Below are 24,280 nucleotides of genomic sequence, written 5' to 3' on the forward strand. Positions count from 1 at the left end.
CCTGCATTTATTTGAATCAGTCTGTTAAGGAATACCCTCTGTAGAAGTCTTCGACAAAACTTAAGATGGAAAACTAAATGTACTATTGATTGATTACAAATGTAAGATTTGATCATGGTTGAAAATATGAGACTCACCCTAGCAACAAATACAGATAAACACAACAGCAGCTAGAGAGCTGATATGAAATTCCTGATCCTCATTACAGCTGTCAAATCGAAACTGAATAACCAGATGTTCCGTCAATTTTAGTGTACGTCATGGAAGGTTACTTTTAAGCGTGTACAATAAATCGGACCCTTAAATAAAGCTTCCTCTTGCTTTGACTTTCAGCTCAAGTTGACATGGGACTTTTATTCTGAAACGTCCGTAGGTGGGGTGGCCATTTTGTTTCCGCTTTACTGCCTCCAGCTTCATCTCGTCTTTCGCAGTCATTGACGAATTTTGTCGGCGGGCTTTTTTAACGTGACCGAAATGTACATCTGAAACGATTTTCACTTACAAAAAAATATTATAAAACATTCGCTACACACAGCACTGATAAATCAGATTCCAATCTACTCGCTGTTTTTAACTAAACGATCCTCAAGCGCCTGGCCAGGCATAAAGGCCACAATGAAGCTCACAGACAATGTGCTGCGGAGTTTTAGGGTTGCGAAGGTTTTCCGAGAGAATTCGGACAAAATCAACTGCTTTGACTTCAGTTCAAATGGCGAAACTGTAATATCGAGTAGCGACGACGATTCGATTGTCTTGTACGACTGCCAGGAGGGAAAGTAAGTCGCATATAAATTCCTAATTGTGATTTTTTTTGTACAACTGGCTGGTGTTGTTCCGTGTCGATTTGGTCTTAACGAGCTTTAAAACATTGATTTTGGTTACAGGAGCATTACTGTGAGAGATGTGAAAGGTTAAGATTACCCCAGTAATAAGAACGTCTTTCGCAGTCATTGACGAATTTTGTCGGCGGGCTTTTTTAACGTGACCGAAATGTACATCTGAAACGATTTTCACTTACAAAAAAATATTATAAAACATTCGCTACACACAGCACTGATAAATCAGATTCCAATCTACTCGCTGTTTTTAACTAAACGATCCTCAAGCGCCTGGCCAGGCATAAAGGCCACAATGAAGCTCACAGACAATGTGCTGCGGAGTTTTAGGGTTGCGAAGGTTTTCCGAGAGAATTCGGACAAAATCAACTGCTTTGACTTCAGTTCAAATGGCGAAACTGTAATATCGAGTAGCGACGACGATTCGATTGTCTTGTACGACTGCCAGGAGGGAAAGTAAGTAGCATATAAATTCCTAATTGTGATTTTTTTGTACAACTGGCTGGTGTTGTTCCGTGTCGATTTGGTCTTAACGAGCTTTAAAACATTGATTTTGGTTACAGGAGCATTACTGTGAGAGATGTGAAAGGTTAAGATTACCCCAGTAATAAGACATGTGATTTATGAGTTTTACTGTTCATAGAGAGTATTGTAGTTTGAACATGTTTATGTACAGTAGCGATTTCCGATTCGTTTAAGTTGAATCTTTTCAGTGAATCAGTTGAGCCGGTTCACTGACTCACTGAACCCAGTGTCTTTGTTTTATGCGCTCAATCATGGCGGCAACTAAATAAACCGTAACACGTGAATTTTTAATAATCAGCGTTTAATAACCGGTATGGCATTATAGTAATACGCCTCGCTAGGATGTCAAGGACCACGAAATGACGTAAAAGACCCGCCGTATCTTTAACCGGATCTTTGAAACAAATATTTCGAAGGAACCGATTCGCGGAAATGAGTCGAATGGACAGTCTGAATGAGAGGTCGCTTGCTAACCGTTAGCATCCACGCCTCCTTCCGACCCCGCCTTGAGACCTTACTGTAAAGTCTAGTATTTTATTTTTAATGTTAAGTGTTTCATAATACACCGAGAATTGCGCGTATATAAATAAGCGATCAGATTAACTTATTTATTTCCGATTCTGTCCTTTATATCAGACCCAAACGGACGCTTTACAGTAAGAAGTATGGTGTGGATCTCATCAGATACACCCATGCAGCCAACACTGTCGTCTACAGCTCCAACAAGATTGATGGTAGGACTCTTTATATAAAGTCTTATGATATTGTGTTGCATTGCAGCTCCTATGCCGTTCAGTTTTGCCATACTATGGATAAAATGTTAATTGAACCTTTTTTTGTTACGTTATGTTTTTTTCTTGTCAGTAAAAACAGTCAATGACAGTATTTTCCTGCAGTGTGATATGCTTTATTTGACCTAAAAGTATAAAAACAATTTAATAAAATGTTCTATATATTTTTTAATTCTGTGCAATTTTATGACTTCATATTAAATGCATAATTGTTATTCTTATTTATGTATTTGGGTGTTTATTACTTATAATCATTTGTTTCGTTTATTTGTATGTTTATGTTGATTAAGTGATTTTCTCAAAGCTTTGCTGCTGATGTTCGTGTCTACCTGTGCCTGCTCTGGGTTGAGGTAGTTGTTTGTACAGTTTTTAGGGTCTGTTATTCTGCCCTGTTAAGGAGCTAACTGTACAGACTACTGCCTTGCCCAGGGTTGAGCCTGTTCATCTGACACAGTATACAGTACATTTTATCAATTCACGTGTAAAATCTTGTAGCTTTCCTTTGAGATGATACTGATATTTTCTTCTCTATGTGGTACTACAGATACTATTCGATACCTGTCCCTACATGACAATAAGTACATTCGATACTTTCCTGGACACAATAAGAGGTGAGGGTTTGTGACATTACATTTTCTTTTCTTGTTTATTGGCTTTTGAGTTATAGCACTTGTGTTTGTGTATTTTATCCTGTTTCAGGGTTGTTGCTCTGTCTATGTCTCCTGTTGATGACACATTCATTTCTGGCTCACTCGATAAAACTATTCGTCTGTGGGACCTTCGCTCACCTAACTGTCAGGTACGCAGTTGTTTTATTTTGGGTTTGTGTGTGTTTTTCTTGTTAGTCTATACTAGATTTTTAATCTGGGTTGTGTTCACAGGGCCTCATGCACCTGCAAGGGAAGCCTGTGTGTTCATTTGATCCGGAGGGGTTGATTTTTGCTGCAGGAGTGAATTCTGAGATGGTCAAACTTTACGATCTACGCTCCTTTGATAAGGTAATTGTATTAAACTGCATCCTAGAAGCAGTAGTGATATTTGTCTTTTAAATGGTAAAAATGTATACATTTGTGTCACACCTTCTGCCTCAGGGTCCATTCGCCACGTTTAAACTACAATATGAGCGAACATGTGAGTGGACGGGTCTCAAGTTCAGCAACGACGGAAAGCTCATTCTGGTCTCCACCAATGGTGGAACACTCAGAGTGCTGGATGCTTTCAAAGGAGCAGTGCTCCACTCATTTGGGGTGAGAAATTAGTGTCATTTTGAATAGGCTTTTGTCAAAGTTTGTTTTTAAGATTAAGTGTGTGTCTCATGGAGTCTTTCGTCCTCACTGCAGGGCTATAACAACAGTAAAGGTGTCATTCTGGAGGCCTCTTTCACGCCAGACTCTCAGTTCGTCATGATCGGTAAGTCTTCGCCAGTAGATTCAGAAAGGACTAGGGATAAATTCACCGAGAGTGATGCCTGTCGTCTCAACATTTTGCTTTCCAGGATCAGAAGATGGAAAGATCCATGTGTGGAATGCTGAGAGTGGAATGAAAGTAGCACTTCTTGATGGCAAGCACACTGGTCCAGTCACCTGTCTACAGTTTAACCCCAAATTTATGACCTTTGCCAGTGCCTGTTCTAACATGGTAAGAGTTAACCATAAAGTAGAAATAAATCTGAAATATTTGTTATAGGTCAGTCCAGATGGAATATGTGCACTCCAAACGCCCTCCAAACACTGGTGAAACATATGGCGCTTTTCCACTGCGTGGTACAGTACGGCTCGGCTCGGTTTGCGTTTCCACTGCAGTTTAGTATCGCTTTAGAGTGGGCGGGATTATTCACATGTAGTTATAGTTGCTTCGTCTCTACTGCCGCGACTCCTGAAAAACTTTTTCATTCCGCGTCGCCCCATCAAGCTCTCGCTGGATCTGCTCCTCTGCTATCAACAAGAGGAACGTCTGTACTTCAACAGACAGCGAAACCGCCACTTTTTGGTGGTTTAAAAAAAGGTGCGCTCGTTCAAAACCGTTGCGTTCGATCCTTCGCTGGCTGTGCTGATTTAAATCTAGTGGTTCTGTTGTGTTTGTCACAAGTTCAGTGACGCAGGTAGTGACGATTCTCTCCGGCCAATCCGTGATCAGCAGAGTTTACATGTCACGTTTTGGTAACGGTACGGTTCACTTGGAAACTCAACCGAGGTGGTACTAAAAAAAGTACCAGGTACTGTACCCAGTGGAAAACCCCCCAAAAGTGAACCGTACCAAGCCGTACCATGCAGTGAAAAAATACTTATATTTTTGTAGTTTTTATTTATTGTTTGGATTTATGGAGGATTTGCTGAAAATTTACTCAAACTCATCTACATCTTGGATGACCTGAGGGTGTTTCTTCATCAGAACAGATTTATTTGCTCACCATTTGATCCTCTGCGGTGAATGGTTGCCATCAGAATGAGCATTCAAACAGCTGATAAAAACATCAAAATAATCTAAAAGTAATGATTCTAGTCCATTGATTAATGTCTTGTAAAATGAAAAACTGCTCGTTTGAAAGAAACAAACCAATAAAGTCATTTTCACTGTAACCTTCTGGTCAAAATACAAGTTTGTAGTTCACAATAACGCTTTCTCCAGTGGAAAAAGTCCCACTCCCTTTTGTCCTTTCACATCACAACCCACTGACACATTTTCACCCATTCACTGCAGAGGATCCAGTGGTGAGCTAATGATATAATGTTTAAGTTCTCCAAATCTGTTCAGAACAAGAAACAAACTCATCTGCATCTCGAATGGCCTAAAGTTGAGTAAATTTTAATTTTTGGGTGAACTATTCCTTAAAAGGAGGAATGGGTGCTCAGAGCAATTAAAAACTTGACTTATTCCCCTGCAGGCCTGATTATGGTGTTATTAATACTAGGGCTGCATGATTAATCAAAATTAAATCGCAATTGTGATTAGGCAAAAGGTAGGGCTGCACGATAAATCACATGCGGTAGTCATGCACCTCTTGTCAGTAAAGCCGGTTCTGTAATCAGTAGTAAATCTCCATCACGTGCTTTCAGATGGAGCAGCATTTACTACACAGAGCCGTAGTTTACAGACAAGCTATGCAAAAAAATTGCAGATGATATCATTGATATTATGAAATATTGTGTAGATTCTCAGTGAACTACGGCTCTGTATAGTAAGTGCTGCTCCTTCTGAAAGCAGGTAAAAATACCACACTTAACTTTTTTTTTACTCCAAACTCACTTCATAATGTCAGTCGAGTGTTTGAAATAAATCCTTCTGTGAGATGATGTGGCTTCTTACACAGAATAAGGCTCGCAACATATTTCATAGTATTCTAAGCAGTGATAAAGGCATTGCATTATTATATACTTTATTATAAGGAAAATTATACTAAGAACTCAGATAAACCATATATTGTCATAGTCGTGTGTTTATTAGTCACGTTGAATCAATGAAAGCAGTTAAATCTTCTGTTTATCCAGCTACCGCTATAGGAATTTCCTGGGTTTCTTCTGCGTGTGTATTTGGAGTTTCTGCGCAAGAGCGCCCTCTGGCCTTCGGATGGAGATTTACTACTGATCATAGAACCGTGCTTCACTGGCAAGATTGCGATTTATCGCAATTTATTGTGCAGCCCTAGCAAAAGCTGCGATTGTCATGCATATCTTTCAGTGCAGCACAGTTCTGTGATCAGCAGTAAATCGCCATCCGAAGGTCAGAGGGCGCTCTTGCGCTGAAACTCCAAATATGCCCCGCAGAAGAAAGGTAACACATCATTCAAGGAAACAGAAGTTTGAACTGCTTTCATTGATTCAGCGTGACTAATAAACACAGGACTATGACAATATATGGTTTATATGAGTTCTTCTTAGTATAATTTTCATTAAAATAAAAAATATTTATAATACAATGCTAAGTGAGTTTGGAATAAAAACATGATATTAAATTTGGTATTTTGTGGGACAAGGGGTTCACAAATGCTTTTCATGTTTGGAAAGCTGTTTGACGCATGTTGGTTTTTCAAATGCATGTTATAAACGATTCCAACTTATTTTTCAATGCGGAAGTAAGCCGTTTTCTGTCAATGGGCGAGACTTCCGGTTCATTAGCCGCTGTAGGGAAATAACAAGAAAAATAACAGTGCAGTAAAACGGTTTGCACTACAAACCAGTGTGTTCATAATTAGGATAACACATTAAAATAATGTGGTAAGACACCAGTTTGAAATATCAAGCCGCAAACGAGGTGTTTTGTACAACTAAAAATACTGGAAGCGAGTGACACCGAAAGCCAGACACATTAAGTTTACAAATGGCCACGCCCGCTCTTACGAAAAAATTAGGTGGATACATAAGCAGGTTCAGATGGAGCAGCATTTACTACACAGAGCCATAGTTCATTGACAAGCTACGCAAACTGCTTTCATAATCACAGAACAATTTAAGCGCAATTAAATCGGTCTGCGATTATTTAAGAGGTTTTGAGTTTCCGGTCACAGCGGTATCCCTTTTAGCCACAACCCTGGAATGACGTTTATTACCTTTCTTCTGCGGGGCATATTTGAAGTTTCAGTGTGAGAGCGCCCTCTGGCCTTCAGACAGAGATTTACTTCTGATCACAGAACCGTGCTTCACTGAAAGATAAGCATGACAATCGCATTCGATTAATCGTGCAGCCCTACTGCAGTATAGTTACTGTGCACCATTTGACAACCACTTAATATATATGCTAAAATCTCACCTCCACAGGCATTCTGGTTACCTACGATTGATGACTGATGGGCTGCTGTCAGACGTCAGCCTCTGTGACGTGTTCTTCCCGCAGGTGGCATCATTCACCTTAATCTTGGAGTTTCACACATGGAGTTGCTCACCGTAGGACTTTTGACCTGTAAATAGATTGGCCTTGATGCCAAGTTGTATTTCTTTGTTCATTTTATATCTGTATCATTAAAACTTTTTTGTAAAACATTGTAAAGTAATCTGTTCACATTTTCTGTTTTGTTTATAAGGTTGTAACAAAGTGCTCGATCAAACTGTCTTGTGCTCAGCACCTGCAGGTTTAGCATCTTGTGAGTCTGAAGAAATGTCAATGGAACCATTTTTAAATTAAACATGTTTATACAACTGTCCAAAGATGTGGTTTTGAAGCCTTTCAGACATGCTTATAGTTGATGTGTGTAGCTCAACATAATTCCACCTGCGAGTGCAAATTGATTTTATGCCGTTCTTTTGCTAGGTTTCGTTTTCTTGTTTTTTTCTTGTTTGCTTTTGCAATACTGGCATTTTTTAAGTCACTTATAAAAACAAATCTTATACAAATATACACACTGTGACCACCTCTCTCTTGAGTTTGATTTGGTTCAAGTTACATTGCACTTATTGAGGAAACAGTTGTTTTTATGCTGATTTTGAGGGGAAAAGGGGAGAATGTTAATTCAATGCCTCAAATGAAGATTGTGCCATTGTAACTGTTACCTCTTTAATTCATTAAATCTTTCAAGAGGTTACTTTGCATCCAAATGGCTGTTTTCATTTGTTTTCTTGGGTTAGTTGTCAGAAGGTTTAATGACCACCATAGGATCCTTTAAGTCACTGAATTTAATTTTATTAGGATCCAACTTTATCTTTATTTTTTTTATTTGGGAGTCAGTTTATATGAATATAATTTTACAATGTAATTTGAACTGAAAATATACACAGCAATAGGAATATTTTGTTTTATTTTTGTATTTCCTCTATGCAATTTTTAAAGGCGTGTACAAAAAGTTTACAAAAGAACCAACTGTCTGTGAATTGAACACTTGAGGCATGTAAAGAAAAGTTATGCTATATAGGCCTATTATTTGTGAACAATATTTTTGTGTAATTTCCACCAGCTTTAAATCTGCCAAATTGTCCAAAAAGTGGAAATATTATATAATTTGTGTGCATTTAGGAAGCATACTATGAATTCAGCTTTTCAAGACGATTGTTCGGCCATGTTATTAATAAGAATCATAAAACTTGTTGAACGCCTTACCCTGAAAGCCTTACTTTCACGCTTTGTGGCTAATACAGCGGATGTGATCTAAATTCTGTTGCTTTACAAAAGTCCCCCATAGCACCGGTTAGTTGATTTTCCCATCAGAGATGAATTTACTATCCATTTTAGTTTAGCCTACGTTAGGGTGACCATTTTTTCGGAGACAGTCCCGGTTTTTGGTGTCTTGAACCCGTCTGTACAGAAATGTCCCTGTTTTACAGCATGTTCAAAACAGCCCTCAATTCCAAATACATTGCAAAAAAAGTAAGATCACCAGAGGAATCGTGTAGTGATTATTTTCACCAACAGAGGGGGCTGCGAGCTACACATTGCTTGTTTTTGCGCCGTTACTTCAGTGATGAAGAGCTGTAATAAATCTTTCAAGAGGTTACTTTGCATCCAAATGGCTGTTTTCATTTGTTTTCTTGGGTTAGTTGTCAGAAGGTTTAATGACCACCATAGGATCCTTTAAGTCACTGAATTTAATTTTATTAGGATCCAACTTTATCTTTATTTTTTTTATTTGGGAGTCAGTTTATATGAATATAATTTTACAATGTAATTTGAACTGAAAATATACACAGCAATAGGAATATTTTGTTTTATTTTTGTATTTCCTCTATACAATTTTTAAAGGCGTGTACAAAAAGTTTACAAAAGATCCAACTGTCTGTGAATTGAACACTTGAGGCATGTAAAGAAAAGTTATGCTATATAGGCCTATTATTTGTGAACAATATTTTTGTGTAATTTCCACCAGCTTTAAATCTGCCAAATTGTCCAAAAAGTGGAAATATTATATAATTTGTGTGCATTTAGGAAGCATACTATGAATTCAGCTTTTCAAGACGATTGTTCGGCCATGTTATTAATAAGAATCATAAAACTTGTTGAACGCCTTACCCTGAAAGCCTTACTTTCACGCTTTGTGGCTAATACAGCGGATGTGATCTAAATTCTGTTGCTTTACAAAAGTCCCCCATAGCACCGGTTAGTTGATTTTCCCATCAGAGATGAATTTACTCTCCATTTTAGTTTAGCCTACGTTAGGGTGACCATTTTTTCGGAGACAGTCCCGGTTTTTGGTCTTGAACCCGTCTGTACAGAAATGTCCCTGTTTTACAGCATGTTCAAAACAGCCCTCAATTCCAAATACATTGCAAAAAAAGTAAGATCACCAGAGGAATCGTGTAGTGATTATTTTCACCAACAGAGGGGGCTGCGAGCTACACATTGCTTGTTTTTGCGCCGTTACTTCAGTGATGAAGAGCTGTAATTTCAACAATTATCAAAAGATACATCGTTTATATTGTTTGTGTGTGGCTGTGTGCTTAATAACAGGACCTGAACAGGGTGCGAGACTATTCTGCAAAAAGGAAGTAGGCTAATTTTACACACACATCTTAACCCTTCCAAGTGGGTGAATGTACTCTCCGAGAGATATATACATACAGGTTCATCTCAATAAATTAGAATGTCGTGGAAAAGTTCATTTATTTCAGTAATTCAACTCAAATTGTGAAACTCGTGTATTAAATGAATCCAATGCACACAGACTGAAGTAGTTTAAGTCTTTGGTTCTTTTAATTGTGATGATTTTGGCTCACATTTGGCTCACATTTAACAAAAACCCACCAATTCACTATCTCAACAAATTAGAATACTTCATAAGACCAGGCTTACCCTCCTTGTGAAGGGTGTCAATGATTGTCTTCTGGACAACTGTCAGATCAGCAGTCTTCCCCATGATTGTGTAGCCTAGTGAACCAAACTGAGAGACCATTTTGAAGGCTCAGGAAACCTTTGCAGGTGTTTTGAGTTGAATCGCTGATTGGCATGTCACCATATTCTAATTTGTTGAGATAGTGAATTGGTGGGTTTTTGTTAAATGTGAGCCAAAATCATCACAATTAAAAGAACCAAAGACTTAAACTACTTCAGCAACTGTGTGCATTGAATTGATGTAATACACAAGTTTCACAATTTGAGTTGAATTACTGAAATAAATGAACTTTTCCACGACATTCTAATTGATTGAGATTCACTTGTATATACAGTATAAACACTTGCAACAATTACATTTACAGAAAACATACTTTGAGCTCAAAATGTAAAACTAAACTGCAAAACAATATGTCTGATTAAGGGTAGTTTCCTAGAAATAGTCATTTACAAAAGCACAAACATAAAATAACATTTGACAAATTTAAGTTGTAGGCCTTAACTGCTGTATACAGTATAATGGAAAAAGAAAATGATAAATAAAATTAGAATATGTTTGTTGAATAGTTTAATCATAGGTTCTCATGTTTATTTTGTTTCATTCATTTAGCAAACACTTCATTTTTGGAATGTGGTTTTGTCATTTTTTCATCATAATCATAATAATCAAACTAAACAATAATTAGCAACTGTAATAATAGTATAAGGAACATACAAAAATGTGTTGTATTGTTTTTATTTATGGATAACAGAATTAAGCTTGTTGATTACCACAGAAAATAATTTTGCCTCATTGAGAGGCTAGAGCTTAACGCACTGAACCTGGAACATTATTTATAAAAAATATTAGAAACAAAGTATCTCCACGAATGAGTGAGTGAAATCGTTATGCTGGGAAGTTGCTAAGTAATAACAGCATAGTAAACTACCTCATTCAGTAATGAAGTTCCTCACCTGCCCAGAAGAGGGTGGTTAGAGTTTTGAGTCTATTTTTGGTTTAGGGGCATGAATTGAATCGTAAATACAATATTTTCAAACCCATATCAAAAGATTTAAACAACTGGCCCCGGGGCCGTGCTGAGGGATGGTCAGGCTGTTACCCGAGGCCAGACAGTGTGCCTGCTAAATTTGGGGCAAGAGGGATCGGGTTCCTTCTGCAAGCACACATGATCCTATCCTAGTTACAGGAGCCTTCTCTCACACATTTGCTGCTCTCACTTGGATAGCACACAGTCTCTCAAACACCAAACTCTCAAGTCATGCTGCTGCCTTTATATCGTTTCTGATATAACACACAGCTCTGGCACTGATTGAAGATCATTTGTAAAAAGAAGATCGTCCAGGTGACCCGTCCTGTGCGTCCAGCTTCATCCAACTTCAGAAGGTCCCTGGGCGGGTAGGAAGGCACCACACTGACCCGCCATGTTTCTGGTTCTGGTGGTTACAGAGGAGCTGAGGGAGTTTCTGGCCCGGGCACGGAGTGGAACCGGCCGCCTCATCCAGGTGTTGATCAGAGACGGTGAGTGAGCAGAGGGTCTGAGGGCTTCACTCATTTCACAGAGAATTTAATGAATCAGAAAAGGTAAAAGCATCCAGATTAGTATCTTGTGAACGGAAAATGCTAATGCACATGTTGACCAATAAACCAAGCTTACTTTAAGACTGAAATGAAACATCCTGCTTGTAGATCAACTCTCAGTTAACCTTAACTATCCTAATCCTATAATGAAGGCTAGAAAATATTAGTGTTTAATGGGATTAAACTTTCCAATAGTATTATGACTCTTTTAGTATGACACTTAAATTATGTACCATGGTACAATGAGGGTGTCAAATGGCAATACAATGGTACAACGATTACCATATTCATGTACCATGGCATTTACATAGAACTCCAAGGTCAACTTTAATTAATATTACACTATATGTTGTCTAAAAAAACATAGTATGGCCTTGGTACCTTGTCCAAAAAAACATGGTTGTACCATAGTACTTTTTGGTGCCTTTTATTAGTAGAAGATCAATGTTCACTCAGTTAACTGCCTTGATTTTCACTTTCTAAATGGTTAAGAGCTCAATTCAGCTCAAATGTTTAAAAGTCAATTGGTCATAAATCAAATAATATGTACCATAATATCTTTTCGCCAATATGAGGTCCAACTACAATCTACGTAAGTAACAACTAAGATGTCAAAACAGAAAGAAACTTGGACAAAATTAGACATAATGTACTGTTAATTTATACTATGATTTGATATATTGTCACATTATCCACTTGACACTTGATTATCTAATTTTGCAATGTTCATTTTATATTAATTTGTGTTTTTATTGTTTGTTCTTAGATGGGATTTTTTATTTGTTGTCTTACCGTCCAGGTGTCACCTGACATGAGGAAATAGTAACAAAACACATTTCACAATGTGTTTTAGTTCTGTGTTCACATGCTGCTGTAGGTCAGATGACATCATTTGACGTGGAAACTGAATGGTTCTTAATGAATTGCAGAGGTCACAGGAACGATGGACTGTTCTCTGTTGCAATAAAAGTGCGTGTGTGCAAGCCTGCATTTGCGTACAAGGCTGAGTGTCAGGTAGTGTTGAAATGTTAGCTCACTATCAGATGACAAGATCCAGTTGCTGGGAAGGAAAGGGCAAAACGCTATCAAATTTGAGTGAAGTCATTCTGTCATTACCTAACCTGACTTTGCATGCATGCATGTATTCTCACATCACTCCAGTCAAATTAAACAGAATAAAATGTGATTTTAAAGAGTTTTGACTGAAGTATTTGACCATTCAAAAATGGGGGTCAATGAGATTATTTTTCAGAAAGAAATTAGTACTTTTTTCCAAGCAAGGATGCATAAAATTGATCAAAAATGACAGTGAAGACATTTATAACATTGAAATTTAAATTTCAAATAAATCTGGTTATTTTAATTTTTTTATTCATCAAAGAATAAAATGAAATTTTTTTCCCCACAACAATATTAAGCAGCACAACTGTTTTCATCATAGATAATAATAAAAAATGTTTCTTGAGCACCAAATCAGCATATTAGAAAGATTTCTGAAGGATCATGTGACAGGATTCCTTTGTCATCACAGGAATAAATTACGGTTTAAATAAATAGTTTAAATTGTAATAATATTTCACAACATTACTATTTTTACTGTATTTCTGATCAAATAAATGTAACCTTGGTAGCTTTTTCTTTAAACATTAAAAAATCCATATGACCCCAAACTTTTGAATAGTATAGTTTACATTTCGAGCAAATTAGTTGTTCATTTTACCTTCTAGTTTGCGTTAGCTTCAAATTATTAGTGATTTAATAAACTTATTTTGCATTTCACATGAAACTATGCAATTATGCTGGACCATTTTGTCCAGGCTACATGATGGTTGTATACGATTTCTTGTAAGGTAGACTGTTCAGCAATTTTGGACAGCTCCAGCTTTTCTAACACCCAGCGGCCTAATGTAGCCACAGATGTATAAACGTTAGGCTGGTTGTCACGATATGGTTCGTCTACTGTCTGTTTGACGCCTGGAGTGTGTGAAGCTGTCTGGATCTGAATAGACTGGGTTGTTTTGAGTTCATAGGGTGCCTTTGAGTCTTACAGAGATGATATTTCAGGAAAGATAAAACAGATCAATACAGTTTTGGATCTTTCTGGTGACTGAGTCACATGTGTATCCCAACCCTTATTGGTGGGTAGCACAGGCCACATGGTCAAGACCTGTCTGTGCTCATGGTGATAGGAAAAGGACTGAGCTGTAGTCTTGTAGGCAGTGAGGTGCGGACACTCAGTTATTCAGCCAGATTGTGTTTATGTGTGATATTCTTTACAATGAATGTATTTGTATGACAGAACTCAGGGAGACAGGAGGAAGGCAGATATATGTTTGTCTTTTCAAATTGGCACATATGTGCAAACAGCTTTCTGTAAATGTGTTGTTAAGGGGTGAGTAAAAGGCTGATGGAAAGTATGTGTCCGTGCTGATAGCTGGAATGTGTGCAACCTCAGAATAGCAGCTGCTGCAAAAGACCATCAGGAAATCCCCTCCAAGGTCATTCGGACTTGGTAACGTGTACGTGGGTGGATGATGTTTGCGCTAGATCTGGTTATTGACGTGCTAGCTGTTTTTCACAGTGTGCTCGTTAAAGGTTTATTTCAGTTAGGTGCAAAATCTTTCAATCACTCTGCACAACCTTTAGATACCTTAATCCACAGGCCTTGACCATGATTGCACTTGATTATCAAGTTATAAAAGGATTGTTGTTTCATTTAGTCTTATACAGCAGTGCAACCAACAACTTTGTCCTTGTTGAAAAACACATGAGCAATTGAATTCAAAGTCATAGAGTGAAACTCATAGATTGAATGAATAAATAAATAAATAAAGCAAGCCTGTTGTAGGACCATTTAGATTTTTAAGAAATAATTTAGAAATAATTTCAAATAAGCACATCCCATAATGAAAAATTAGTTTTATATAATGTTTATATTAGTGCTGTCAAACGATTAATTGCATGCAAAATAAAAGTTTTTGTTTACATAATATATGTGTGCGTACTGTGTATATTTATTATGTATATATAAATACACACACATGCATGTCAAGTCAAGCCAAGACAATTCAAGTTTATTTGTACAGCGCTTTTCACGATACAAATCATTGCAAAGCAACTTTACAGCAACTTGTTGAGTTATATAGTTGAGTATCATCGGCATAACAGTGGAAACTATTCCCGTATTTCCTAATAATATTACCAAGGGGCACCATGTATATCGAAAATAGCAGAGGACCTAGGATAGATCCTTGTGGCACTCCATATTTTACTGGTGATAGTTGAGATGACTACCAATTTAAATGAACAAGGTGGTAGCGATCGGACAGGTGGGATCTAAACCATCTTAAAGCCTGCCCTTGAATACCTGTATAGTTTTGTAATTGATCTATGAGTATGTCATGATCTATGGTGTCGAACGCAGCACTAAGATCAAGTAAAACTAGCAATGAGATACAGCCTTGGTCTGACGCAAGAAGCAAGCCATTTGTAATTTTAACAAGTGCAGTTTCTGTGCTATGGTGGGGCCTGAAACCTGACTGAAATTCTTCATAGAGATCATATTTTTGCAGGAAGGAGCACAATTGAGCAGACACAACTTTTTCTAAAATTTTAGACATAAAAGGAAGATTTGAGATGGGTCTGTAATTTGCCAGTTCACTAGGATCTAGTTGTGGTTTCTTAATAAGAGGCTTAATAACCGCCAGCTTGAATGGTTTTGGGACGTGACCTAAAGACAACGACGAGTTAATAATATTAAGATGCGGTTCTTCTGCTATAGGTAACAACTCTTTCAGTAATTATATATCATGTATATATTTTGAAAATATTTACATGTATATATGCATATTCATATAATTTATATTATTTATAAATATATTTAATATATAAACATAGCACATTATATAACTTAAATAGATATATGCATGTGTGTGTATTTATATATGCATGATAAATATACACAGTACACACACATATATTATGTAAACGAAAACATTTATTTTGAATGCAATTAATCGCGATTAATTGTTAGACAGCACTAGTTTATATATGTTTGGTATATTTTTTATGTTTTTGAAAGATGTCTTGTATGCTCACCAAGGCTGTATTTGTCAAAATGCAAAAAAAATTAAATGCAATTTAAAAAATACAGTAAAAACAGTAACAATTCAGAATAACTGTTTTCTATTTTTTATATATTTTACAATGTAATCTATTCCTATAATTGCAAAGATGAATTTTCAGCATTTCTCCAGTCTTCAGTGTCATACAATCCTTCAGATATCATTCTAATATGTTGATCTGGCGCTCAAGAAACATTTGTTATCATTATCATACATTTTTAATACTGCTGTGCTACTTAATATTTTCTTATTCATTTTTTACATATATTTTTACATTTGTATATATATCCATATACAAAAATAATTAGCATTCTAACATTTCACAATCTAAAGAGAACCATTGAGAATACTGGGAAATATTATTATATAAACTTATATAAGGATGCAGTGCAATAATTGTCATCAAAAATGGTCCTAAAATATGCTTAATTTTCATTATGCAAAATGTCATTTCATATTTTTGTCTTTGATTTTGGGATGAACTGTTTACATAACATTCACCCAAAAAAATTAACTGTTTTAAATTCAAAATAAATAATACTTACATTTCAAATGTGAATATTTTCAGTGCTTTTAATTAAAACCAGCAGCAACCATTAGATTAGCACTTTTACATCTTTGTGTACGAAGAAAAGCTGAGGACAGCAGGGAGGGAAGTGGGCAGATTTACTGGTAAGTAGATTATTGAAGTGATAAGAGATGAATACTGAGAACAATAGCTGTTAATCTGAGTGTTGATGCCTGAAAGCTGAGGTGGGGCTCTGGAGGACGTGCACCAGCACAGCACACTGTTCACAAGGAATGGTAAAGCGGTAGGGAAGAAAGATGACCCATTAGAAAAGATAAAGCCTTCCAGTGCTTCATTACAGTGCTTACAGAGGGTGTTCTGGTTTGTACGTTTCATGAAGCAAATTACATGCATTTGAGTGTGTGATGTGATCAGTGTGAAGTTTGTAAACTGAGACAATAGACCAAGGACATGAAGAACCAGTATCAGGTGTGACATCTTTAACGTTAAAAGTGCTTACATCAGTGATATATGCTGTCCTGTTTTTCATGTGTTCTTGGGTTGATTAACTATCTGACGAGTGAATACAGTCAAGAGAAAATCGAAAATTATATTATATTAGAATGGTTACCATTGGATTCTTAATGGAGTATTATTTGAAAACCTTAAACCACAATTATTTGAAAAGTCTTAGAAGTGAGTGGTCTGCATTATACAGTACACTGTCACTGTACAGAGAATTTATAAAGCCCAGTCTCATAAATATGAACGCTGCTTTTCATATGAGCATGAATTGCTTCTTAGAACTGTTGTGATGATTAGCACTTTATGATGGCAATTTACATTTTTATAGCAAAAGGCCCTTAAAACTCACGTCTGATTGTTATTGTTCTCAATGGAACTCTTAATGTTTTTGTAACTTTATGTCTTTTATGATATATTCGCATACATTGCAATATAAATTGTGTTCAAAATACTATCATACTATGTATGCAATAGGAACAATTTTTTCCACTGTCCTCATATTATTTCTATCACGAAAGTTTTGCAAGACAATGCAAAGGTTCTCGGAGGAACTCAGAAGTGCTGAAATATAATTTTTCATTTCATCTAAGTTTTTTTCCATCACCATGTCCCTTTAGTGCATTTTCCAACAATCGCTTATGCATTTTTGCTTTTAATAATGGTGGACTTTCAGAGACGTGGCAAGTTGTTGGTCATAATTTTGTATATTGTGAATAATTTATGGTTGCATAATCTATAATGCTGCATATTCTATAATTGTTCTATATTATACTGTATTATATTATATTATATTAGCTGTATTAAAGTGACCAATTTTCCATTGGCCAATTTTATTAAAAGTAAAGTATATGTTTGCATATGTAAGATACAATATGTTTCAGGCCATTAAAGATTAGATGATTAGATAATTACTGACAAGAATATATTGTGTTATCAGACATCCCTCAGTGCTGGCTTGTTTAATATATAAATAACTGAAGGTTGAATTTATGTGTATTATTTTGTATGTGTCTCTAGGTGAACTAAGCAGCTAGTGCTATATTGGGTATGAGATACAAGGTGTGTCATGCTCTTTTTATAGTAGGATGTAGATAATGAACAATATTTCACTTATTTGTTATCAGCGCAGGTCATTACCCAAGCCTAGCCTTGTAAACACATTTAAATTGATCTACGTGATGCAGAATAAAATTACGCAACTGATTTTTGAGATTGTTGGTTGCCCCAGGTTTGTAATGAGAGAGCTTTTTATGTGTGTTTTAGAGCAGCTGGTGCTGGGGGCATACAGAGAGCTACGTCAGAGCTGGGACAAAGACTATGACCACTTCCTGCTCCCTCTGCTGGACCCTCACGAGCCCTGTTACATTCTATACCGGTTGGACACCAAGAACGCTCAAGGCTATGAGTGGCTCTTCATCTCCTGGTCACCTGACCAGTCTCCTGTAAGTTTTAACATCTAGACATGACGATGTGAAGCTTGATTAGCAGAAACAGCTTATTCAGTTGTTCAAATAAACATACACTGTTAAGGTTTCAGATAAAACAAAAACAGCTGTAAGAAGGTTTGGTGAACCGAAGAATAAAAACCACTCAAGAACCTTTATTATATTTAAATAGAACAATCTTATTTGCATGCTCGTCGAAATACGGTTCTTTGGACTTTAAGCAACCTCCTAGCAACCAATCAGAACACACTAGCAACGGCATCTGTATGTATTGAAACACTCAGTACATCTTAGAAACTGCAGTACAATGCCCTGGCCTTTTTTTCCAGAAAATGTAAAAGCGTAACCACATGTGATAATTGTGGAAAACCGTAACACCATTGTGTTTAGAGCAGTGAGCTTTTATTTTGTTACTGTTATTATTTAATAAAGTGATAACTTGTCTTTTGCTACAGGTCCGGCAAAAGATGCTGTACGCTGCCACTCGCGCCACAGTTAAGAAAGAGTTTGGTGGTGGACACGTCAAAGATGAAATGTTCGGCACAGTTGAGGTACTAGCTGAAGAATATTTTATGGTAGCAAAATTGGTTAGTAGTTTTGTCTATACTTTTTACATTCACTTTATCATTTTAATTATTAGATTTAAATCTTTAAATGTTCACCTCTGTGAAGGACTAATGAAGTTATAATGAGAGACGTGCTGATGAATGGACTCAGTCCACCTGTCATCTGTCTTCAGCTGTCTGTCAAATACCCTGAAGCTGGATTATTTACAGTTGAAAACGTTTACAGAGTGGACCACCATATTTCTTAATTTAGTAACTGGACACTTGGGGCTGTTGGCAATGTTCTTGGAAATGATTACCAGTCATGGTCAACACAGAAAGGGCTAAATATATACTGTACATACACATAAAATATTGAACAAACAACTTTGTAGTTTTATGGGAGGAAGTTGTTGTATATTTAGTTGAGATTATTTATAATTTTTACATTTTGAAAAAACTATTTCAGGTTGTCTGGAAAGTGGGAATAAATCTATAATTCAATAATTAATAATGTAAACTTAATTATCAGTTTTGGTTGATTACTTATTATTCACATTGGTTAAAACAAATATGTGACCCTGGACCACAAAACCAGTCATAAGGGTCAATTTCTCGAAATTGAGATTTATGCATTATCTGAAAGCTGAATACATAAGCTTTCCATTGATGTATGGTTTGTTAGGATAGGACAATATTTGGCCGAGATACGACTATTTGAAAATCTAGAATCTGAGGGTGCAAAAAAAATCTAAAAATTGAGAAAATCATCTTTAAAGTTGTCCAAATGAAGTTCTTAGCAATGCATATTACTAATCAAAAATTAAGTTTTGATATATGTACGGTAGGAAATTTACAAAATATCTTCATGGAACATGATCATTACTTAATATCCTAATGATTTTTGGCATAAAAGAAAAATCGATCATTTTGACCCATACAATGTTTTTTTTGGCTATTGCGACTTAAGACTGGTTTTGTGGTCCAGGGTCACATATTAATATAAAAATAATAACATAATAAATATTATATAAATAAAAAAAAGTGTTTTATTTCTGACAAATTTAAATAATTGCCAAATTAACATCAAAAGTGCACATAAAATAGAGCTTTTTGTCTTTTTTCACCATCACCAGGAGGACGTTTGTCTTCAGGGGTACCTGAGACACGTGACTTCTTGTTCTGCACCAGCACCTCTGACAGCAGCTGAACAAGAGCTACAGCGAATCAAAATCACAGAGGTGAGAAAAGACTGTAGACATCCATTTTAAAAAGCATAATTATAGTAAACATCCCTGAATTAATTCAGCTCTTTGTTTTAATACATTCTATGTTCAATCTTTGGGGTTGCAGGGCAGAGTTAAACAGGTGAGCACTGTCGTTAGTTTAATATAAAAATAGTATTGTGTGTATGTGTGCTAATTTGTGTGCTGTGTACACTACAGCGTACTTCCAACTTTAAGGACAAACCTCATATACGTCAATCAATTCACAAAGACTTTTGAATCCTCTTGATTTCAAAACAGAGTGAGGACAGAGAAATTACATGTATATAAATATAAATAAGGATTTTATATACATGGTTTTATGGTTGTATATGGTTTTGGAGTCAAATATGGAGTGGACATGCTCTTAATAGGTTTCATGTGATCCACCCATATGGCCATGCTCATCTACACTCATCCAGCATATTAACACTTTGCTTTTCTTTCCACTCTTATCCACTCTTATCTCTCACCTGCATAAACAAATTTATCCAAACAACAGAACTGGCATATAATAAATCTTCCATGACCAGGGTAGCTCATTGGAATTGTTTGGGAAAATGTTTTTAATAGAATGACAGGAACTGTTTTGGTCATAATGTACAGTGGTGGAATTGGTAACGAACTGGTTGTGTCTTTGTCTGTAGGTGAAAACTGAGATCAGTGTGGACCCCAAACATCAGACTCTACAGGGTCTTGCCTTCCCGTTACAGGCCGAGGCTAAACGTGCTCTACAGCAGCTCGCAGAGAGACGCATCAACTACATTCAACTAGTATGACACAGACACACACATTTATATGTTCTTACCAGATACTTTCTTACCAAACTGGCTAGAAAATTTAAATTTTTTTGTTTTCTATATATAGAAGCTAGATACAGAGAAGGAGACAATTGAACTTGTGCACACCAGCCCAACAGAACTCCGTGACCTACCCTGCCGGATCCCCCTTGATACACCCAGATACCACTTCTTCCTCTACAAAATATACATGGTTTTATGGTTGTATATGGTTTTGGAGTCAAATATGGAGTGGACATGCTCTTAATAGGTTTCATGTGATCCACCCATATGGCCATGCTCATCTACACTCATCCAGCATATTAACACTTTGCTTTTCTTTCCACTCTTATCCACTCTTATCTCTCACCTGCATAAACAAATTTATCCAAACAACAGAACTGGCATATAATAAATCTTCCATGACCAGGGTAGCTCATTGGAATTGTTTGGGAAAATGTTTTTAATAGAATGACAGGAACTGTTTTGGTCATAATGTACAGTGGTGGAATTGGTAACGAACTGGTTGTGTCTTTGTCTGTAGGTGAAAACTGAGATCAGTGTGGACCCCAAACATCAGACTCTACAGGGTCTTGCCTTCCCGTTACAGGCCGAGGCTAAACGTGCTCTACAGCAGCTCGCAGAGAGACGCATCAACTACATTCAACTAGTATGACACAGACACACACATTTATATGTTCTTACCAGATACTTTCTTACCAAACTGGCTAGAAAATTTAAATTTTTTTGTTTTCTATATATAGAAGCTAGATACAGAGAAGGAGACAATTGAACTTGTGCACACCAGCCCAACAGAACTCCGTGACCTACCCTGCCGGATCCCCCTTGATACACCCAGATACCACTTCTTCCTCTACAAACATTCACATGAGGGAGACTACCTCGAGTCTGTGGGTTAGTCACTCAATTCCTTATACATATCTCATTGAGTACAGTTATGTATTACAGTTATGCAAACTATTCATGTCCTCCCCTATCCCTCTCCATAGTGTTCATATACTCCATGCCAGGATACAGCTGCAGCATCAAGGAAAGGATGCTGTATTCCAGCTGTAAGAGTCGACTTTTGGAAGAAGTAGAGAGGGACTTCCATCTAGAAGTGGCTAAAAAGGTAAAAACACATTTTGTGACTCGTATTTCTCCCAGCATGAGAGTTACAAGCCCAGAACTTCATTAAAAGTCAGCATGAAATTAAACGCATCCCTATTTACTCCAACCAAGCCAATCAAGATCCAGATGAGTATCTGAACAGATTTGGAGAAATTGAGCATTATATCACTTGCCTCACCCAAATGGATCCTCTGCAGTGAATGGGTGCCGTCAGAATGAGAGTTCAAACAGCTGATAAAAACATCACAATAATCCACAAGTGATCCACACGACTCCAGTCTATCAGTTAATGTCTTGTGAAGTGAAAAGTTGCATTTTTAAAGAAACAAATTCATCAAGATGTTTTTAACTTCAAGCCTTTGCTTCTGGTCAAAATATCTATAATCCATAATAATGCTTTTCCAGTGAAAAAAAGTCCATCCCCTTTGCTTGTTCCTCACATCAAAATCCAGTGGCATATCCATTTAGAACTGTTTTTGGAACAATTGATCTGTGCATATTTCGCTCCTGATCCAGAGAGAATTACCTTTTCACTGCAGAAAGCATATTTTATCCAGAAGCAGTGGTTTGAAGATTAGAATGTCTTAATGATGGATGTGTTTACAATAAGCATGCAGCTTCACAAGATGTTAAGTGATGGACTGGAGTCTTGTGGATTATTGTGATGTTTTTATCTGTTTCGGCTATCGTTCTGACGGCACCCATTCATTGCAGAGGATTTTTATTATATTCATTGTATTTATGTGTATTTTCACTCAATATCTTGTTCCATTCAGAAATATGTCACGATATGGAATGAACTGCATTATAAATGTATTTTCATGTTGACTTTAATGAATAGGAGACACTTTATATGCAGTTATATACTTATATATTCTATGCAATACGAAGCTGACCAAACCGATTTTGGTTACAGAGTTCAAACAGCTGAGTGCATAAGACTGACATGACACCTTCATAATCATGACATGACACCTACATAATCAAGACATGACACATGTCATGAATATGAAGGTTTTTTATGCATGTTTATGACAACTGTCATTAAGTGTCATTCGCTCAGTTATGTAATTTTTAATGCAAAGATGACATTGTTTGAGATGTCTTTGTTATGGGCTATGGTTAGGGGTAAGGGTAGGTTAGGGTTAGGTCAAATAATGTCATATTTGCATTAAAAATGACATAACCTAGCGAATGACACTTAATGACAGTTGTCATAAACATGCATAAAACCTCCTTCATATTCATGACATGTGTCATGTCATGATTATAAAGGTGTCATGTCAGTCTTATGCACACCCCTTCAAGTAAAGTGTTACCCAGATTTTTCTAAATCTTTGTGTTTGTAAATGTGTCCTTGTTCATTTTAGTTGGAGATAGATAGTGGAGAGGAGCTGACAGAGGAGTATCTGTATGATGAGGTCCATCCTAAGCAGCATGCCCACAAGCAAGCATTCGCCAAACCTCGTGGCCCTGCTGGGAAGAGGGGAAACAAACGTCTAATCAAGGGAGGTGGAGAGAACGGTGGCAACAGCTAGGAAGGACAGAAAGCAAGAAGAAGAGAGAAATGAACTTTAGTTGTACCCTAAATGTTCCCTTTTTATGCCTGTTTGCAGGGTAAATTGTTCATCCTGCAGAGGGTGTGAAGGAAAAATTGGAATACTGTGCTCAGTTGTTGTTAATTCAAAAATTTCGTTTTGTTTTACTTTTTACTTAATGTTATTAGGTGTTTATTCATTTGGTGTGTTAATGTGCATATATTTAAGAGTAAAAACTCAGGAATTAATTTTATCTGTACATTTTCTGAGCATATTTTTGTTACATAATCTCATACATACATACGCACTCAAAACTCAATATCATTTTAAGCATATTAAAAGTGTTGATTGTGAAACATGATAGATCACTTATACTTTAAATGTGTTTTTAAAAAACAGAGAATAAGTTTTATCCAAGAAGCTTTTTTTAAAACTGAAGCAGTCACAGGTCCTACAGAACCTACAGCCATTTCATAGAAGAAGATACACTCATACATATACATTCACACCAGAGCCAAATGTGACACGCAGACAGAATGTTATACTTGGCTACGTGAGAGCTAGTCAGTTGGTTAAGTAACAGATATGTAGCAAGAATCGGATATGGTAAAAGGTTCAGGTTGAGACATGTGATTCAGATTAATTTCAGGATTCATATTTTTAAAAATATGACATGAAAAATGTTTATGTTTTATAGTTACAGTTGGGTTTCTCAATTTTTTAAAAAAAACATATCTCTAGTATCTTTCATATCTTCAGTCATTTACTTACATCATGGTCCACAGTATTCACTGTCAAACACAGTTTTGTGTACAAACTTCTGTTATTAATCACAACAATTCCAAATAAAACATTTTTGTATGTCAATTATCAACATTTTTCCAGCATTGAGTGAATAATTCAGCAACTAACAAGTGAAATATTTAAAATCATTAAT

General features: G+C 36.4%; 1 protein-coding gene across 1 annotated transcript; it reads left to right on the forward strand.

Moving 5' to 3' along the window:
- The first annotated feature begins 412 nt into the window (after positions 1–412).
- On the forward strand, positions 413–24,270 carry LOC107584451 (WD repeat-containing protein 82). Its single transcript, XM_016271075.1, has 17 exons — positions 413–430; positions 948–1,292; positions 1,998–2,095; positions 2,697–2,763; positions 2,852–2,951; positions 3,034–3,150; positions 3,244–3,399; positions 3,493–3,562; positions 3,648–3,790; positions 17,909–18,082; positions 18,541–18,636; positions 19,767–19,871; positions 19,984–19,998; positions 20,609–20,668; positions 21,439–21,589; positions 21,685–21,806; positions 23,176–24,270. The coding sequence occupies exons 2-17, from the start codon at positions 1,132–1,134 to the stop codon at positions 23,341–23,343; spliced, it is 1,803 nt and encodes a 600-aa protein (XP_016126561.1). The 5' UTR covers positions 413–430; positions 948–1,131; the 3' UTR covers positions 23,344–24,270.
- The last annotated feature ends 10 nt before the right edge of the window (positions 24,271–24,280 follow it).

The sequence above is a fragment of the Sinocyclocheilus grahami genome, unplaced genomic scaffold (genome assembly GCF_001515645.1).
Source record: "Sinocyclocheilus grahami isolate Dianchi unplaced genomic scaffold, SAMN03320097.WGS_v1.1 scaffold60.1, whole genome shotgun sequence".
Taxonomy (NCBI): Eukaryota; Metazoa; Chordata; class Actinopteri; order Cypriniformes; family Cyprinidae; genus Sinocyclocheilus; species Sinocyclocheilus grahami.